This window comes from Pygocentrus nattereri, chromosome 27 (genome assembly GCF_015220715.1).
Source record: "Pygocentrus nattereri isolate fPygNat1 chromosome 27, fPygNat1.pri, whole genome shotgun sequence".
In the NCBI taxonomy this organism is placed as follows: Eukaryota; Metazoa; Chordata; class Actinopteri; order Characiformes; family Serrasalmidae; genus Pygocentrus; species Pygocentrus nattereri.
The window spans coordinates 15,585,965-15,606,645 of record NC_051237.1 but is presented as its reverse complement, the minus strand read 5'-3'; the positions used below and the strand labels follow the sequence as shown (position 1 = coordinate 15,606,645).

Genomic DNA, 20,681 nt, shown 5'->3' with positions numbered 1-20,681 from the left:
ACTGTTTACTTTATTCACAGAAGGATCAGCTCATCACATAGAAACAATCATCGTCACATTCCCAATCATACTTTTCCAAACAGCACCAGCAAATAACTTTAGGACTGTTTGACTGTTCTTCAGCAGGGGGCGCTAACGGGGCAGTGGCTAAAGAGATCTTATGAGAGAAATATATTTAAGATTCAAGAGTTTTATTGTCATGGGCACAGCAGAACAGGCAGCTGCACTGTACAATGAAATTCTTACTTTGCTGTTCCTCCACTCACCATATAAACTCTTAAGAGAATAAAAAAAGAAAATATAAGAATAACTCTAAAAACCGTAGTAAAAGGTAAAAGCAAATAAGTGTACAGTATGTGCAAAGTTGAAATAAAATTAAAGTTACACGTGCGTATGTGCAAATATGTGGAGCAGCTGATCATAAAGTGCATCAAGTGACAGATGAAAACAGTTATAAACAGTAAACAATATTACTCTGTGCAGTAATAGATGTAAACAGTGTTGTTCTAACAGCAGCAGTACAGTGTAGGTAAGGTGCAGTTGCTGAGTGCAGGGTTGACCAGAAGTTAAACCAGTTCAGAATGGAAGGGGGGGTAGTGAGTGAGGTGTTCACCAGCCTGATGGCCTGTGAGTAGAAACTGTTGATCAGTCTAGTTTTCCTGGACTTCACACTCCTGTAGCGTCTGCCTGAAGGTAGGAGTGTGAAGAGTCTGTACTGTCCCTGATGATGTTTTGTGCCTTTCTGATGACCCTGGTGTGATAAATGTGCTGTAGTGAGGGGAAGGCTGCTCCTGAGATGGACTGTGCAGTTTTGATCACACGCTGGAGAGCCTTCCTGTCCTGAGCAGTGCAGTTTCCATACCAGACCGTGATGGAGCTGTTAAGAACACTCTCCATCGTACTCCTGTAGAAGGTACTGAGAATTTTGACTGACATGCCAAATTTCCTCAGCCTTCTCAGAAAGTACAGTCGCTGCTGGGACTTCCTGATGATGAGGTGTGTATTGTGAGACCAGGTGAGATCCTCACTGATGTGGATGCCGAGGAATTTGAAGGTTTTCACCCTCTCCACCTCAGTCTCACCAACATACAGGGGTGTGTGTAGCTCCCGCTTCCTCTTTGGATCAACAATCATTTCCTTGGTCCTATATGTGCAAAGACCAAAAAAAAAAAAAAAAAGCTGAAGTAATAGAGTCCATGTCCACGTAGGACAGCGTCTGGACACCCTCGTGGCTGGCCACCAGCAAAACCAACATATCGCTGCTGTTGGAAGAAAACCTTGTATCTCCATTTTTCAGTTTTTGACATAATTTCAAAGGATCTGTTGTTCTTTACATTGTGTGTAAATTTCATCATGAACGGAGTAAAAGAAACGGCCCAAAATGACTTGGAAAGATGTCTGGTTCCATTAACTTGCATTAAAACTACAGTATATTTTTTCTTTCTGCTGTAAAGTTCTAATTTTGGAGATACGAGGTTTTCTTCCGACAACAGCGATGTGTTGTGTTTTGTTGCTGGGATGCTAGTTAACCAGCATGACCCTGCTGGGGTGAACAGCTAAACCAGAACTAGACCAACAGTATAGCAGCATAGACCAGCATAGACCAACGTGAAATGTTTGCTGTTCTGTGCTGTTTTTCTTCAGCAGGGTCTGCACACCTGGCTCTGCGAAACAGGCCAAAGCAACTGACAGCCATTAGTTGTCTATTTCAGAGGCCATTTCATGGAAAACATTTTTTTCTTGCATTGTTGACACTTGAAAAGTTTTACTGTGCAAACCTATAAAAATATACCTTTCACTCCTCCTGGGCCGAGTGGGTTTGTACATGGGTTGCTACTGGGTTCCAGTTGGGCTGCCCAGAAAAGCACATGTGTTTAAACTGGACATCCCATAGGATCTCTCTCTATATGGGGCCCAGCCCTTTGTGGGCTTGTTTCAGTCTGTAGATACTTTGTGTTTATGATGAAAATATCATTCCACCTTTAGTGGTTATTATATTGTATTTTTATTAATGAAGACAGTGAGTGCAACCCAGAAACATTAGATAGGCTTATATATGAGTTTAATCTTGATCCTAATCTGAGGTCTATTTTGTGTTTTTAAGATCTGAGTATAAACTATTCCTAATGAATACCTCAAGAAATGTGGTTTAACTACATGAGGTCTCTCGGTCCATCACGCAGAAGCTCCCTTTCATTTACATTTATGGCATTTGGCTGACGCTCTTTTCCAGAGAGAATCTTACAATCTGATCATTTTACACAGGTAGGCCAAGGTAGTGTTAGGAGTCTTGCCCAAGGACTCTTATTGGTATATTGTAAGGTGCTTACCCAGGTTGGGGTTTGAACCCCAGCCTACAGTGTTGAAGGCAGAGGTGTTACCCACTACACTATCCCAACCACCTTTCCATAGCTAAAATATGAAAACATTTATGTACATACCCTGGTTGACATAGTTAACTTCACTTTATGTTTGACTAGTACCTTTATTTAGTCAGACTCAACATCACTCACTTTCATCACATCTTTTGAGAAGAAAAGTATGAATTTGTGTTCAGAAGGAAATTTAATTAGAAGGTGTGCTGTGACTGTTTCCCCCAATCCACTCCTAAGGGAAATGAAGTTAACCTATTTTCCTGCCTAAATTCATCTTATTGTTAGACAGACATGAAGCAGGTTTAAATAGAAGGCAAATGGTAGAGAGCATTGATTAGTAATATACTTGACAAAGCATGTTTACACGTATTTACATTAGTGATGTGTAATTTTAATCTAATGAGATTGACTAACATTGAAAGTCCAATTTCAGGGCAGCCGAGTCTCAAGCTTTGACCATGAGACTTACGCATGTGGGTCTAAACTCACTCCGTCGTGCAACACTCTACATTTCTCACGCGTTTTTATGTCCTGTATGAGCCTTCACTGACCACATGCTAAACGGACGAGAGTGGAAGAAAAGGGAAAAGATGAATAACAAGACTTTGTCAGTAAACCAAACTAAACTAAACAAAATGATAAGAACAAGAGCAATAAACATGACCACGCATAGCAACACAGTTAAACACGCCTCTCACTTACAAGCTAAACAGTTTCAGCCGAACAGCTAAAGTAAGGCAAACCATTTTCACTGTGCGCTTAACTTTGAAATCCGCGCCTATTAAAGTGCAACCAGGTGAAGAATTTGTCACTGCTGCATCTCCAGCTCTCGCTAACTAACTCTTTACACTGGTCTATATTCTGTATTCTCTGTATTCTGCTCTCATTAGAGCAGGTTGATCAGTTCAGTGAAGAGTTAACTACAAATTATCAGTATTACCAGCTTTCAGATTTTTCAGTATCTGATGGGGGTTTAAAGGTTGTTGCTCTTCATTATGTCACACAATCTGGTATGACAATGGTTTATGTCCGTAAGCAATAAAAAGTCCAAGTATACTTTAAGATATTATATTTCACTTAGAATCAATGGTTTATATTAAATAGATATGTAGTGTTGATGTGGACACAGATCTGATTTGATTGTGAAACGTTTCTTATAATATTTCAAATGGAATATTTATGGCTGTATGTATAGACATTTAAAGTAGCTGTTTTCTAGCTCTTGTGAAATAACTCTGAAAGTGAATTTAAAAGGTTTTGCATTAAACATTTCTATGTAATGGCAACGGCTGGCAGCTAAAACTGTATCTAGGACCTACAGTAGTGTAGTATAAAGAGCAACACTATGAGTGTGCAATGAGGACACATAGCGAGCTTGTAAAATACAACCCCACTTCCAAAATAGTTGGGATGTTGTGTAAAATGTAAATAAAACCAGAAAGCAATGTTTTGCAAATTTCATAGACCCATATTTTATTCACAACAGAACCTAGAACACATATCAGATGTTGAAAGTGAGACATTTTACCATTTCATAAAACATATTAACTCATTTTGAACTTGATGGCAGCAACGCATCAATTGCTGGAGTTCTGGGAGAGGAATGTTGGCCCAGTCTTGTCTGATGTAGGATTCTAGCTGCTCCACAGTCCAGAACTTTCTTCTTAAGAGTTTCTGTTATAAAACTATAATAGAACAAGTCTAAAAAATCAGTCCTGCAACATGGAAAATGAAATTTATATCTCAAGCTTACAACAGCAATATGGCGTAGTGCTTTAATAGTGCAGGCTAGCTAAATAATGGCTACCCTTAAAATTCATTTATGTCAGCAATGACTAATATATACACCACTAACAGTATGTTGACATACTTATTATTGAGTTCAGGCATTTCAGCCACACCCATTGCTAACGGGTGGATAAAATTAAGCCCACAGCCATGCAATCTTGATAGACAAACACTGGCCGTAGAATGGTTCAGTTATAGGATAGGACTGTTATAACATAACACCTTTGCCACAAGTCAGTTTGTGAAATTTCTGTCCTGATAGATCTGCCCCAGTCAATCGTCTAGAAGTGACAACAGTTCAGCCTCACAGCAGCAGACCATGCAGACACACAGAGCGAGGTCACCAAGCACTGACGCTCATAGCGCGTATCCTTTGTTGAATGGGAGTTTCATTAAATGAGTTTCTACGGCCAAGCAGCTACACACAAGCCTTAGATCAAAACATGCAACTCCAGGCATCAGTTGTAATGCTGCAACATACAAAGACATGGGGAGGACCCTTTCCTGTTCCAGCACATGACTGTGCCCCTGCAGTATGATGTGTTTGGTGTGGAGGAACTCCAGTGGCCTGCGCAGAGCCCTAATCTCAACTCTATTGGACACCTTTGGGATGAACTGGAACATCACTTGTGAGCCAGACCTTCTTGCCCAACATCCGTGTCCAACCTCGCAAATCCTCTTTTGACTGAATGGGGATGTATTTCCACAGACACACTTAAATATCTTGTAGAACGCCTTCCCAGAGGAGTGGAGGCTGTCATAGAAGTAAAGGAGGCCAACACTATATTAATCTCTATGGTTTTGGAACAGGATGTCCAACAAGCCCATATGGGTGCGATGTATAGGTGTCCACATATAGTGTAAAATTTATATCTCAGCATAAGGCTTAAGGTTTACTTGCTCTTCTTCTTAGTAGGTAAAATTCCCAGTTGCCCGTTGTTGGCTAAGGTGACTTGGCTTGAGACCAGTGTGTTAGCTTGCACTTTGCACATTAGCTAGCACATTAGTGTGTTAGTTAGGATTAGTACTTTAGCTCTTGATTAGTGTGCTGGCTCAGGGCTGGAATGTTAGCTCATGGCTGCAGTGGCATATCCACCCATCCGTGCGCACATCACCCATCTCTGTCAGTCAGTGATCCTAGAATTGAACAGTTTAAACATGAGATGCTGTGGTCATTAAACGCTACATTACAATGCCACATTTCATTTTGTTTGATTTGGTTTTGCTACATGAACGCGTTTCTTTTGGTTCAGTGTTGCTAACAAGCTGAATGGATCCAGCAAAACTCCACTGTGCCATTCTAAAGTTTCAGACATCATTTCATTTTATGTTTATAATGTTAAATGCTCTAATAAACATACATATATATGGAAACATTAAATTATTAATGATTACAGGCCTTTATCAAATCGAATGTACAGTACATACCCAATTCCAAAGTTAGAACCGTAGGTAAAATGTAAAAAATAAATAGATGAATGAAAATAAAGAGAAAGCAGTGATTTATAAATCTACTTTAACCTGTTTTTGCTGCTATAAGGCAATACAAAATTGCTCTGCAATTTCTCTCCTTACGGCAGAGATGGTACTGCCCTCCTACTATCTGAACTGTGCTGAATCACATCACTATATTACCTCTGTTGTTAATACACACTGTGCAATATATAATCACCGGTACTGTAATGACACTTTCACTGGGCACTGTAAATACTACTGTTACTCCTAGTAATGTTTATACTAATTGTGCTTTAACTACTTCACACCACTTATTGCTGTCATGTAAATACAACAAATCTGTCTTATATGTAAATATGCAAATAGATATACTTCTATTCTTACTCTCTCAGAGTAACTCTAATTTCTATTTTTAATGTCTATTTTTCTATATTTCTATTTTTATTTCTGCTGAATATAGGTAAGTTTATGCTCAATTATATATCTTGCTACTTGTAACGGGGAGCGAGGTAGCGGATGCATGTGCGGAGGTAAGTGACTTATATTGAGGGCAAATCCAGGGTCATGGTCAGAACAGTCCAGGGTCATAGAGACAATATGGAGAAATCGCGGGGCAGACATGACATAGACCAGAATACAACCTACAGTACAAACACGACGAGCAAACATAGACCAATACATCAAACAAAGACCAGCAAACACAGGACTTAAATACACAGGGAAAACAAGGGACAGGTGAAAACAATCAGGGGCGGAGTTACAAAACAAGGGGCTGGACTAAACCAAAACAAAAACACACATGGACAGGACTGGGAGGGGCCAATCGTGACACTAATGTAACACTGCAGTTTCCCTGCAGGATTAATGAAAATAAATGTCTTTTAGACAAAAACAGTTCAATGACTAGATACATAATGTGCATTATCAACATTGTTTATTGTATTATTGCTCATTCAACATTTCAGATTGTTTATGGAAATGATGGATGTCATGTTACCTGGACCATAGAAGAAAAGGACCAGACTGTTCCCAGCGTAAAAGTCAAAATCAGGGCTTGTCATGGTATGGGGTATTAGTGGATAACTTGCACATCTTAATCCTGAACACATTTTGGAGGAACACGTGCTGCCTTCTAAATGACATCTTTTTCAGAGATGTCCATGCTTATTTCAGCATGACAGCACCAAGCCACTTTCTACATGTGTTACAACAGCAATTTACACATACTAAATTGTCCTGCTCCCTTGTTATTTCATGAGATACAAGGTCTAGAATTGAATCCAAGTGTTGAATATATGCATTAGGTAGCTGTTCTTGGGAAACCTCAATAACTGGTCTAAAGAGGTGTTGATGAAAGTGAAGGGGGCCATCTTTAGGCTGAAAAAAACCAAAACAAACCCATCATAGAGATAGCAGAAACTTTAGAAGTGGCTAGGTCAACAATTTAGTGGATTCTTAAAAAGAAAAAATGCACTGGTGACCTCAAAAACACCAAAACCCCTGGAAAACCACTTCAAATCCATTGTGTTAGGGTGTTAGGTGTGAGTTTGTTGGACATCCTATTCCAAACCAAGGGCATTAATATGGTGATGGCCCTCCTTCTCAGCTATATAAGCCTGCATTCTTCTGAAAAGGCTTTCCTCAAGACTTTGGACTGTCAGAAGAGCAGTGTGTTAGATAAAAACACCTGGCAATCAGTGTTCCAATTCATTCCAAAGGTGTTTGGCAGTGTTGAGGTCACACCAAACTCATCAAACCATCAACCTTGCTGGAATAAGACAGACAGTAAGACATCATTCATCACTCCAGAGATCACATTTCTTGCTCTATAGTCCAGTGGCGGTGTGCCTTACACCACTCCAGCCAACATTTGGCCTTGCACATAGTGATCTTAGACAGGTGTGAAGCTGCTCAGCCATCAAACCCATTTTGCTCCTGACACACAGGTCTTGTGCCGATGTTGCTTCTAGATGCAGTTTGGAACTCTGTAATAGAGAATAGGGAATTTTTACTTGCTACACATTACAGCACTGAGAGATTATGTGGTCTGTCACTTCATGGCTGAACGGTTGTTGCTCCTAGAAGCTTCCATTTCATGTAACAGCACTTGCAGTTGACAGGGGCAGATCTAGCAGGGCATAAATTTGATGAACTGATTTGTAATAATTGTGGCGTCCTATAACAGTGCCATGTTTAAATTCACTGAGCTCTTCAGTATGCCCCAATCTACTGCCAGTGTATGGAGAATGCACGGTTATGTGCTTGATTTTATACACCTGTTAGCAATGAGTGGGGCTAAAACAACTGAACTCAGTAATTAGGTGGGCTGTCCACATATTCTTGGCTTTTAATATTTAATTTCCTTCATTTAGTCTTTCAGGTGGAGAAACCGCACTCTCTTTTTTCAGTGCTAATAACAAACTTGACAAAAAAAAGTCTCAGTCTAGAGGCAGTCTAAGCTGCCAGATGCCATGTGGGCTGTCCTTAAAAATATAACCTGAGCTCACCCAGTGAAAGTGCAGCTTATGCACACGCCTAAGCGCATTCCCTGAAATGTGAGCATTCTCGAGGGTTTCCGTGAGGAGACAGCAGAAGCAAATCAAGTGTGAGAGGAAAGTGAAAGGATTACAGGAGGAGCTCTGAATGGAGTGATGCTCAGGAGATTATACGAGACAGCAGCTAAAAAAAACCTGGAACTGAGAGCCTGTACAGGCCTGTGTAAATACACCAGCTCTGCTCTGAGACGTCTGCACAATGACAGCGCTGTACCGAACCTTCCTGCTTTTCTCAGGTTAGTCTTTTAAGATTTTATAACCTCTGTTTTTCCTAAAAGGCACAGGCTAGACAGCTGGTGCTAACTCTGGTAAATACGAGAGAGTTGTTGAAATAGTTTTATGCTGAGGCCTAAGCAACAGGTGAAAGAAAATGTTTAGTGCTGTTTGTATTGGAAAACCTTCAGATGAGTGTAATGAGCTGATTTTTAAAAAAAAGATTCTTGTGCAATTTGTAGGCTACATTCCACCTGCCAGGTTCTGTTAAGTGACATGTTAAATGGTTTGGGTACCTGCCAGGTAACAATCATCAGTAATGAAAATGAGTTACTACCTACTGTGAAGTCTATGTTGGCCATCTAGAGCTAATATTTATTCAGGCCTGTGATGAAGAGTGCAGCTTTACTGCCTCTCCGTTGGCTGCACTTTTAATCTTGGGACAGTAAAGATCAAGTGCTGATGGATTAGAACTAAGTAAACACTCTTACTCTGTGGAGTTTCATATGGTTCAGTGTGCATCATATATATACAGTTGCTCTCTATGTGAAGATAATTTAACATATCCTCTAGTGAGAGCACATTCTACATGTTTTAGTGCACATATCTACCATATTATAACATGTATAAAGAAATAAAGCATACAATGTGGCCTGTGCAAAAATTATGGCATTTTTTATATTTGTTTTCTATTTTTTTCCCCAATATGTGGAACAAATTTATAGAAATAGTGCAAGAAAAATGTTACTTTTAACTGTATTCTCTGTAGAGGATGTGTTAACTTATTTTCACTTACAGAGAAATGAAAAGCCATTCATGATGGTGTTATTTCTCTTGGCATGTAAATCCACCTGATCTTATATTTAAAAAATACTAAGTAGTGAAAGGTTTTGTCTAAAACAGTAGCTTACAGTTTGAAGTTAAAATACCAGCCAAGTCATACACAAGTCAAAAATATATTAGAAGTAAACATAAACATTACACAGTGCACTCTTAAAATTAGAAGTGTACATAGGGTTTTTATGGAGCAATACCATAGGAAATAACCACTTTTAGAAGCTTTAAATAAATGGTTCTTTAAAATACATGTTTAAAATAAAATGTGTGACACTGATGAATGTTTTTTTAAAGTTAAAGAACCTCTGCATGATATAAGGATTCTGTTTTGTCCTATAATCAAACATCCAAATCGAGAACCATTTAGAAACCTTTTATTTTTAAGAGTACGTGCAGGTAGATACCATTATTCGAGTACATTTGCAGTCTCTCATTTCACTGGACGATGCTTGGCAGTGCCTCCTCATGGACGTAGAGCTGGTCTCACCTAGACAATGTTGTTTCTGTTCTAGTCAGTATGGCCTCGCTGGTGCCCCAGAGGCCCATACGGAATAAGAGAGGGCTGCTGGAGCTAGCTGGAGTCATCAAATGCAGCACGGGGAGGTCAGCCTTGGCCTATATGATGTACGGCTGTTACTGTGGCCTCGGAGGGCAAGGCTGGCCCAGAGACAGGGCAGACTGGTAAGGCCTTAGCAAGTGTCTATGACTTTTAATTAGAATTATAATGCAGTTGTAGTGCCTTAATGAGAACCATGATGATAGGGACCTTCTGTGACAATGTCAAATATATGATGCCAGTTCCTGAACTTACTGTTTACGACTGAGACAACTGAAACTCAGTCTGCGGCCGGGCCTCGGCCGTCTATAAGTAACTCCACCCAGCACTCACCACAAACAAAATGGCACTTTTTTTGTCCCTTGGCTTCCTAATCACAGCATTGCAATACACTAAGCCATTAACTCAAAGTATCTTTTAGCCTCAGTTTAGAACAAAGGGACTCATTTTCACTCCTCCTCACAGATGTACAGTGCCAAACAACAACGACTTCATAAAAGTAGATGACAGGCTGCATATGTGAGCTGAATGATAAGTTTGTTTTTCCTTTGTTGGCAAGGATGCAGTATAGTCTAGAATGGAAACTAAGCGAATGCTCAAGTCACAGCGTATTTAGGACAAGATAGTCCCTTGGCCTTGGCTCATATCAGTCTGTCTGCAGATGATCTTTTTTGTACTGTCAACCAGTCCTCCTGAGATAACAGTCATAAAAGAATGAATGAGAAGAAAAGAATGTTCTCAGTGTGGGAAAATGTTTTATCCCTCAACATTTGGTTTTGATAGGAGATAATGCTGCTCCTTCAGCAAAGATCAGCTTACCTTTGACACAGTGATCACAGCACCACTGTACGTGGGATCTAAGTAGTGTATTTTTACTTTATTTAATAGCTCTGAATGCTTGCTCTTGGAAGGAGCCCTTAGTCTCATCTCTGAACACTGCATTTGCTGTTAAAATGAAGACGAGAAAGTTGTCCATGGTGAACAGCAAGTCATTTTGAAGCTGAGAAAAGACAAAAAAATCTATCACTGCAAAATCTAGCCACGGCACAAGCATTGGCCATGGCCAGTTCAACAATTTGGAATGTCCTGAAAAAGAAAGACAACACTTACAACCAGAAATATGTTCTAATACACAGTTTTATGGGTTAATAAGACCAAGATGTGATATAAAGCGATATAAAGGCAAAGTGTGGAGAAAGAAAGGATCGGCTTTTGATCCATAACAACAAACTCATCGGTCAAGCACAGTGGAGGTAGTGTTATGGCTAGTATGGTTGCTTCTGGAATGGGTTCACTCATCTTTATTGATGATGCAACTCATGAGGGTAGCTGCAGAATGAATTCAGAGGTCTACAGAAACATTCTGCCTGCTAATATACAGTGAAATGCATCCAATCTAATCAGTAGGAACTTGATCCTACAGCAAGACAATGGCCCAAAAACACTGCCAACGCAACAAAGGCTGGCAAATCCAAACTACTTTTGCTCACCTAAAGCTTGTTAGCTAAAAACTGGTGGTTTGCCACCAAAGGTGCCAATTTGGTTGGTTAACATATCAGGAAATAAAAGCTGAAATTCTGATCTATCATCTCCTGCACAGAATGGCACCAACAGCATTGTTGTACATGTAATATCCAAGGCAATAGCATTCATTTACAATAAAACTCGCTCTTCTGAGAAGCCTGTGTGCGTTACTGGCCATGTGAGCCAGCAGTGGGGCGCTACACAGTTATGGTTAGCCGTCCCAGTGACCTCACAGAGTTCAAGCAGAAGCCCAGGGGTGCATTTCTTGGCCACGAGCGCCCCCAGTCTGCTGTCAGGGCCGAATCCCCTTCCTCAAGGTGCCACAGACAAGAGAGACAGAGATGTGTTGCCCTGCCCAGTGTGGCAGAGCTTTGTGCATGGCTGCTTTGCATGGCCACATCTCCTGCATGGCGAGTAGCAATACGCTACCATAGGGTTATAGTGTCATAATGTACATACCTGTGCATGATAATATCTGTTTTTGAATTGAATATTAACATGTCTTCCTGTTTGAAACAAATTTTTGAATACTACACACTGACCAACATCTACCCCTTATCTGGCAATGTATTTCAGAGGATACACACTTCTCCATAAACACTGTTAGACCATTTTTTCTTCACCAGCACATTAAGAGAACAGCCGTAATTAGTTTTATGAGTCTATGTTAGTGTTTCAAATAACCATCATTGCTATTTAATTTAAATAAATAAAATGATGAATATGAATTAATATATGATTGTAAACATTTTAACTATAGTGTGTATATGACTTAAAAAAATAGTGTGCCACTGAACTAAAAGGAGAACTAAAAAAATCCACCAAATTATGTCTCAAAATATCCAGTAAGGGGCAGTCTTGGGCTAGAGGTTAGGGAACCAGCCTTGTGACCAGAAGGTCAACGGTTCGATTCTCTCAGCTGACAGTACGTGGCTGCTCCCAGGGCACTGTGGATAAGGCTGCCCACTGCTCCAGGCGAGTGTGTGTGTTTCACTGCATGGATGGGTTAAATGCAGAGGTCTAATTCCTCTGTGTGCAAAACATAGTTGGCTAAAGGTTCTGATAATATACCTTAGGCTACAGTTAATTAAATTTCTCTTGTAACAAAATAATATTGTCTTTAAGGAACTTTCATATTCATAATGCAGCTACAAAAACCTGCATATGTCAAAAAAACTTTTTTTTTCTGTTAACAACCCACTTTAGCCACACAATTGAGCGCTATTCTAAGTTATGCATTTATTATCCATGCAGGTGCCACAGTCAGTCAGATTCACCTCTACAAAGTTTCTAAAGCGAAACTCTATTGGAAGGTATTATGTATAGCAGTGTCATGCTGATATTATAAGTAGAGTTATTTCTTTTGTCCTATCCCACCATAAATAACTGAATTTAAACTGCAGTCTCTTTCCTCCTGGAATTGTAGGTGTTGCCACAAACACGACTGCTGCTACGGGGATGCCGAATTCGCAGGCTGTGAAACGAGGACCCACAAATATCAGTGGACTTGTGAGGGCAAGGAGGCTGACTGTGGTATGTGTTGTAGTTGAAGCATGAAAACTAAAGGCCTTATATAAAGGCTAAATAGCACAAGAGCTTTGGTATGTGATAACTGAATTCAGATAAGCGCTGAAAATAGCTGTCTAAATTCAAGAGAACCAGCAAAGGTAAACAGTAATTCAGCAACAACAAAATCCCTGACTGCCCTGAATCTCCTCGTTAGTAATTCCCGTTCAGGACGTAATAGACAAACAGTACGTCTATTATAATAAATGGGTGGCTGCTGTGGGACTCCGGCCAAGTAGGGTAGTTCTGCACCCATACCTCATGGTATTTTAAGCCCAGTAATGACAGAACATCTAAACACATGGTGAAAGCTACACTCATTAGGATGTTGACTGTTTACGCTTTAGAAAGCAGCAGATCTTTTAATATGTGGTGCACATTACTTTGGGAAGCAAAAAAGGTTTCCTTCGTGTTTTGCACGCTCAATTTGATCGGGTGGGGTAACTGTAACTGTATTTGCAACATGGAAAGTTGAAGACAAAAGTTTGGGCGCCCCTGGTAAAATAGTTTTTTCAGTCTAAGTGAAAATAAGTCAACACATCCTCCACAGAGAACACGCAACTGCACATGTTAATGTAAATGTACTGTTTATTTGCATGATTTAACATATTGGGGGAAAATAAGGCATAAAATGCAGCTTGTGCAAAAGTTATGGCACATTTTGTATTTTATGTTTGTTATTATTATTATTTATGTATGTTAAACTCAGCAGATAAACAGAACTTGCACACTGAAATTTGCAGAAAAATGCCAAATGTAAGAAATAGATAGAAAAATCAACAGCGCATTTCATTTGACCAGGGGCTGTCTAACCATTGCACATGTCTATTTTTGCAAGTTCGTATAGGCGATAAGGCTTAAATGCCAGAGTGTCATTGTTTGTGTAAATATAATGTGAGTCAATTTCATGAGTTTTCCAGAATACTTTTTAATGAAGACGGTGCTGATGTGTTTGGATGTGGCTTCTCTCCAGATTCCCTTGAAGACAAATGTGAAAAGATCCTCTGCCAATGTGACAGAGAAGCAGCCATGTGCCTAAGAAATTCTCCTTTCAACAAGAAATACGCCCTTTGGCCAGACTTTATGTGCGGATGTGTACATCCCACCTGCAATATATACTGATTTGTGTGTTCCTTCTATCTACTTTTTCAGACAGATCCACTGCATAGTGTGTTCATATATACAAAGCATAATCATTAGTTGTTATAATGTTTTTATACATAAATGACCATTCTTTTTTCAATTCTTTGGAAATAAATAAACTGAAACAACTACAAGCATTCATGTTTTTGTGTTCTTCAGCGACCATTTGAGGCAAAACAAGACTGGGACAATAGTTTTAGCAGTAGTGATGAACCCTTTGCAATCTGCTGTTGTTTCCACTTACATACCTTCTGTGCCAGACAGTGAATAAATAGCCAGCTTGAGTCAGTGTGTGCATACTCCGGCAATCTTCCAAGATCATGTGCATCAGCCAGGAGAACCGAATAGCAGCTGAAAGCAAACCTGATCTGCAGTAATGTATCGCATTAATATGAAATATTAATGAGATCAACTCTGCTGACTTTCTTTATTTTTTGGGAAACACACTATTTTTACGGTCCACAACTTTTCCTTTACCCTTAATATAACACTTAATGTAACCCCAGCTTTAACAAGGAGTCGAATCCCAATCCTATCCCTAAACCTGGTTAAATCTTAGCCCTAATCTCCTAGACAATTATAAGAGTCATCAGATCAGCTTCATCAAATAGATTGTTAGATTTATCTGAGGAACCTATAGAGAACCATCCAAATAAAGTGGTTGGTTGGTGTAGTGGTTAACACCTCTGCCTTCTACACTGTAGACTGGGGTTCAATCCCCAACTGGGTAAACACCCTACACTCAACCAATAAGAGTCCTTGGGCAAGACTCCTAACACCGCCTTCGCCTACCTGTGTAAAATGATCAAATTGTAAGTCGCTCTGGATAAGAGTGTCTGCCAAATGACATAAATGTAAAGTGGCATCACCTGCATTTTAGTCCTAACTGAATGAATTCACATCTGTTCAGTGCCAGTGTGGGTTATGAAGGGCAAAGGGACAAAGTTTCTTGTGTTCCAAGGATGTCTATCAGCTAGAAGTCGGATCAGAAGGCTCAAGTTCACAACAGTATCCTTTAGGAACAGTCGTCTCACTGTTGAATGCTACCCCCCCGTTTAAAAACTCGAGTAACATTCCCATGAAAAAGTGGAAAAAAGCTGAAGATCTTACAGGAAACAGGCAGTTAAAACTTTATCCCAAGTCTAAGTAAAGTATCCTAGTCTTTTAATAGTAAATTGATACTGCTGACCGAGAAGCTGTAATGGACAGCCAGCATAATCCAGGTTTCACAATGTGGTTGTACAACTCCACATTTTAATGACTTCTTGTAAATCGAGGCCTTTACGACAAAACCTTAGACCTCACTAAGTCACATTAGATAAAGATTTTAATCAGCACAGTTTTTCCCTTACCCCAGATGGAGTCGATGGGCCAAGACATGCTTGGTGTCCAACTTTTGCTTCCTTAGTTTTGCAGTGGAGACTCCAAAACTCAGTAATACTGCAACTGGCTGCGCATTAAAAAATACTACAAGCCTGCACCCTCTAAATAATACATTATCACACTTATCACTTTTGCTGATAACATGAGCTGCTCTGATTAGGCCGTTAAGCATCATTAGAGGTCTTCAGCAATGCTCTAGAGTGTCTGTGCCTTCTTCTTCTTCTTCTTTTGGCTTCTCCCTTTAGGGGTCGCCACAGTGGATCATCTGCCTCCATCTTGCTCTATCCACTGCCTCCTCTTCTTTCACACCAACTGTCTCCATGTCCACCTTCACTACATCCAGAAACCTTCTCTGAGGTCTACCTCTTCTCCTTCTACCCGGCAGCTCCATCTCCAACATTCTTTGACCAATATATCCACTATTCCTCCTCAACACATGTCCAAACCATCTCAACCTGGCCTCTCTGGCTTTATCTCCAAACTGCTCCACCTTCACTGTCCCTCTGATCTGCTCATTTCTAATCCTGTCCATCCTTGTCACTCCCAACGAGTCTGTGCCTTCTTCATGCTTTGAAAATAAGCCATGTCTTAATGGGGAATTCCACCAAATGTTTCAAAATTCCGGAATAATTCAGATGTAAACATTACTCACTGTAGAGAAACTCATCGACTCAGATTTCTTTACAGAGGTGGCGATGGGAACCAGGGGTCATCATGTCTAGAACACATATAGTTTTATTTACTACAAAACCACTAGGTTTTATAAGTAATGTTGGTAAAATATTCATAAATCGTAAAAGAAAAAGCATTTTATTGGGCACTATTTTGCCTTACAACACCCTGCACATACCCATTCAAATGCATTATAAGTCAAAACTTTATCTCAAAGCTTCAGGCAATACATACCATAATAACCAGCTTTTAGAGATGGGCGTGGTTCCAATCCAACCACGGCCACTGTGGCTATAAGCATCTCACAGCAAACCGCTCTAAATGACTTTGCTTACATCTCAACTACTGACTTATGTAGATTTGGTTCTAAATCAGTGGAGTGGCACTTTAACAGGCTGTCTTCTCTTTTCCTCGGACCCACACGGCTCCAGGGCGGATACGTTAGCCGTTCATTCACATGCCATCCGCTCGGTCTCTCTGGCTCTAACGCCCCTCGGGATGAATGGACGGCTACGGGAGTGTGAATGTTACCATAGCTGGCGTGGTGAGCTGCTCGCTCTAAACATAATGAATGCGGTAAGATGCGGGGAATGCGGGGAATGTTTAGCCTTGTGGAGCTGATGTTCCTTGTAAGAATTTGGGGTGCGGCGAGCGCCCCCTATTGACCATCTAGTACACTACATGAAGACCCGAGCTCCTTTTGTGCTGGTCGCTCTGTTAGCGGATGATGACACATAACTGCAATAAGTATCATGCACTTCTCAGTTTCTCTACAATGAAATGCAGTTTTAAACGGGAGTCATGGAATGTGGTGCCCACCTGAAGGCTAATTAGTGAATGATGGTGAGAGGAACACAGAGCTGCCAGTAGAGGGAGCCCTCTACTCACTAATGTGATAACAAAGACCAGGCAACCCAGCACGTAACTGACACAGCAGACCATGTTTTCCATATTTGAATTTTATTTGACAGGCAGTTGGAACTTTACAGCATATTAACATAATATTATTGAAAATATGGCATGATTAACTCATTTATGGTATCGTTTGGCTAAATGGCCAATCATCTCATTACATCCAAATGCGCTTTGAGCCCATTTGAGCTTTGTACGCTCTTTGAAGAGATGGTTCCTCCAGGGTTTTTTAGGCAAAGACAATAGTTCTATATAGAATCATGAAGGCATAAAGAACCATTTGCATGGCTACTGGCTCACTGCATTGTGAAATGGTTCTTCAGACTGATGAATGTGTTGTAGAGCCTTTTTGAAAATGGTTCTATATAGCACCAAAAAGGGTTCTGCTATTGTCACAAGCTTGACATCCTAACCATAGCAGATGCTTTATAGATATAGATTCATATATAACACATTCTTACTCTGAAGAGCCATCTCACCACGCAAAGAACCAAAACACTTCTTTGAGTGTTCATGGTTCTCTATAGAGCCACTGCATTTCCTAAAGAACCCTTGAAGAACCAGTGTTATGTGGATTTTAAGCCAAAGGTTAAACACTTCAGATGTGTTGCAGTGACTGACGGTTAATAGAGAAGAGCAATTCTTAGCCACGTGTCCCCCCCTCACAGTTCAGAAGTGCATTTTCCTCATTTTGCCCTCATCTTGACCTCTTAGGTTTGGTCACTCAGTGTACAGAAATGGAGAAATAGGACAACTAGTGACATTTCCTCAGTTACATGTACTCAGTTAGGCTAAAATGTAATGTATTCGTGCATTTTGAGTCATAATACTACTTCTACTGAAGTACATTTGTGAGGAACATGATCTCCTTTTTGCTTAGTTACATTTTAGTCCGTAACATTTTGTCTTTAATTCCTGTTACACTGGTCATAGCATCTGTTGTTACTTTACAATTGGTTGCATAGCTCACTTTCAAGGTTTATCATCTTATTGTAGGCCAAAAATAGATCTTGAAAAGAAAAGAGTAGCACCTAACAAACTTCAAGTGATTTGCTAGTACACACTGGATGTAGTTGGAGCTCCATGTCTGTTAGACCTGGAGCTCTACTTCTTACCCTTTTTTAAAAAGGTATTTTTTCACTATTTCAAATAAGCTATAATACAGTTACTTGAGTGTGGGTTGAAGCCAGTCCACCCCTTACACAGCCACTAAAGAGCAACCAGGAACATCTGCCTTGAAACATCTTCCACAGCTATAAAAATAACCTGATTATACATTCAAGCTCTAGATGTTTTAATTGAATTATGATACGGTTGTGTTTGCTGAGCGACTGCCTAGCGGAGTGGTGCATGCTGATAAAAGTCATATTCACTTGGATAGTAGTGCCCTTTGTATCCCATTTTTTCTCCTTGCTCGCATGGGACTCTCATGTGAAGTGCCTCGCAGTGTGTTGTCAGGCAGGGTGAAGCCGTCTGAGAGAGAGAGAGAGCAAGAGAGAGAGAGAAAGAGAGAGGGAGGAAGAGGGGAGTCTGCCGGGACGCCCAAGCAGGCGCTGGAACATGGGTATCTGGGCCAAGCTCCACAAACACTCACTCAATTGTGCCCTGCCATCACCAGATAATGAGCGGGGAAGTTATGGAAGTCATATGCCTCTGCGGTCACATGGCTGGGGGACAGAAGGGGCTCTTAATTTCACGTCTGCATGTTTGCTTGTTTACTTCCCTTGAGAGCATCTTAAAATTGTATGTGACTGGCAGGAGACAATGGCGTTTCTTATCAGACCTAATTTAACTCCTTGTGTATGAAATTACCTCACTGCATCTCCAACAGGCATGGGGCTCAGAGCTGGATTGTGAGGAATATTGCAGCCGAAGCTCCAATACATACAAGTTCCCATCATCCTAATAAAGAAATATGCTTGTGTGTGCCATAAGCCTGTTGGGAAAGAAGCTCTCCAGTGACTTTATGCAATAATCTTTTAAAGCAAATGTGACACAATAGCTGGTGGGAGTTACAAGAAATTACTCAAGTAGGTTCTTGCAAGTGCGTGTTTAATGGAACGCAGACAAAAGAAAGAGTGGAACAGTAAAAAAAAATAGAAAGGACATCATGTCAGAGATGATGAGACAAAGGATTACATGGTTACTTTACACACATACCAATATAACATCTTTTACAGATTGAAGTAAACAAATATTAGTGCAGGCAAATGTGTTATACTCAGTTGCATAGCCTTAGCTCGTCTCAGATTCTTCCGTACTTCAGCCGCATAAAACATATTAGTGGCGAACGGCTAGTCACATGGTTTGTCATATGACTTTTCACATAATTGAGAAGAATGCAAGCCTGGCAATTCCACTCTGGTCTTGACAAAGTACGCACTGGGCGACGCAAGGGCACCAAAAGACCCTCTAACATGCTTTTACGTTCTATTTCAAGTAATTACAAGTGCTCTTGATTGAGCACAGTGTAGAAGTGAACGTAAAAAGCAGCCTAATGGTGAAATGCCCTTAAGAGACAGTGTGAAGTGCTGTTTCAAGTCTTCCCCAACAACAGAAGGAACTTGCTTTAAAAATGTGTACACTATGTTTTTGTTACTAATTTAATCTAATATGCCATTTGGGACATTTTCCCAGCACATCACGTACCTTCACTTCTCAGTGTGGTACGTACTACCATCATTAAATAATTTGCTTCATATTTAGGCAAGTCTCAGTGGCCGCTTCACCTTAGTGGAGCTTTAAATTGAGGGGGTGGGTCGTAATTGCTGTGTAAGTAGTCTGTAAAGTAGACTACTGTGTAATTTTGAAGCTGTGTGTAAATCCTCCTAGACATTTAGCTTCATAACAGCAGAGCACATAATTACTTTCATGGTTTATTGTTCAGCACTTGAAAGCATGAAGCTCTACGTGGTGTGTTTAGAGGAAATATGGGTATTAAATGGGCTTTGAAAAAGAGGATTGCAGGACCAATCAAACGACTTAGTTATTTTTCTTGTGTCTTCTTTGTGACTAAATCTGTTCTAATCCCCCAGTTGTACTGGGCAGCACCACACAATTGAGCCACTTGGTGGGGCTGGCCGTGGTTTAATTGGAGTAATCTGATCACGGTTTGCTGTGGCTCTCCCATCCTGAGAGATGGATCCAATGCAGGCGTCTGGAGAGCATAGGTGGCATATGGAGCTCTTTCTGCTCCCAACTTGGCAAACTGTGCCACGAAAGAGTATCTGTCAGCGCCAAGAAGTTTGCCTTGTGGAGCATAGCAACCTGGTTGTACGTGCGGTTGCATCACCACACCTGTGGTCTCATGACTCATGTTAAATCGTTCTGGGTAAAAACCTTGCGTCTTGCACGTTTCAAACACTTGTTCCATTCTCCCGTGAACTATGTGTCCATTTAGTGTCTATAGTACATCATGTTGCATGAACAAAGTTATTTTTTACTGAACTAAATGTGCATTCTTCACATTTGAGTGACTGCTCTTGAGGCTTGATCAGGCTCTAAATCTCCATAGAATTCATTTAAAAGATCACAATATCATAGCAAATCGATTTCAGAATCAGCATCAGAATCACTTCATTTCACCAAGTATGCTGCACATACAATGAATGTTATACAGAATATGGAAAAGTGATAAAGAGCCAGTGTTAGAGGAGCTTAAAGAGATGTGAGACTATCTATACACGCTGATATCAACGTCTA

General features: G+C 40.4%; 1 protein-coding gene across 1 annotated transcript; it reads left to right on the top strand.

The window, feature by feature from the left end:
- The first annotated feature begins 8,140 nt into the window (after positions 1–8,140).
- On the top strand, positions 8,141–14,146 carry zgc:92162 (group 10 secretory phospholipase A2). Its single transcript, XM_017707519.2, has 4 exons — positions 8,141–8,409; positions 9,736–9,904; positions 12,730–12,836; positions 13,843–14,146. The coding sequence occupies exons 1-4, from the start codon at positions 8,373–8,375 to the stop codon at positions 13,989–13,991; spliced, it is 462 nt and encodes a 153-aa protein (XP_017563008.1). The 5' UTR covers positions 8,141–8,372; the 3' UTR covers positions 13,992–14,146.
- Positions 14,147–20,681: the final 6,535 nt, after the last annotated feature.

Coding starts and splice junctions, on each gene's coding strand:
- zgc:92162 (XM_017707519.2), top strand. CDS start 8,373: ATGACAGCGCTGTACCGAACCTTCCTGCTTTTCTCAG. Junction 8,410..9,735: donor AACCTTCCTGCTTTTCTCAG/GTTAGTCTTTTA, acceptor TTTCTGTTCTAG/TCAGTATGGCCTCGCTGGTG. Junction 12,837..13,842: donor GGGCAAGGAGGCTGACTGTG/GTATGTGTTGTA, acceptor GCTTCTCTCCAG/ATTCCCTTGAAGACAAATGT.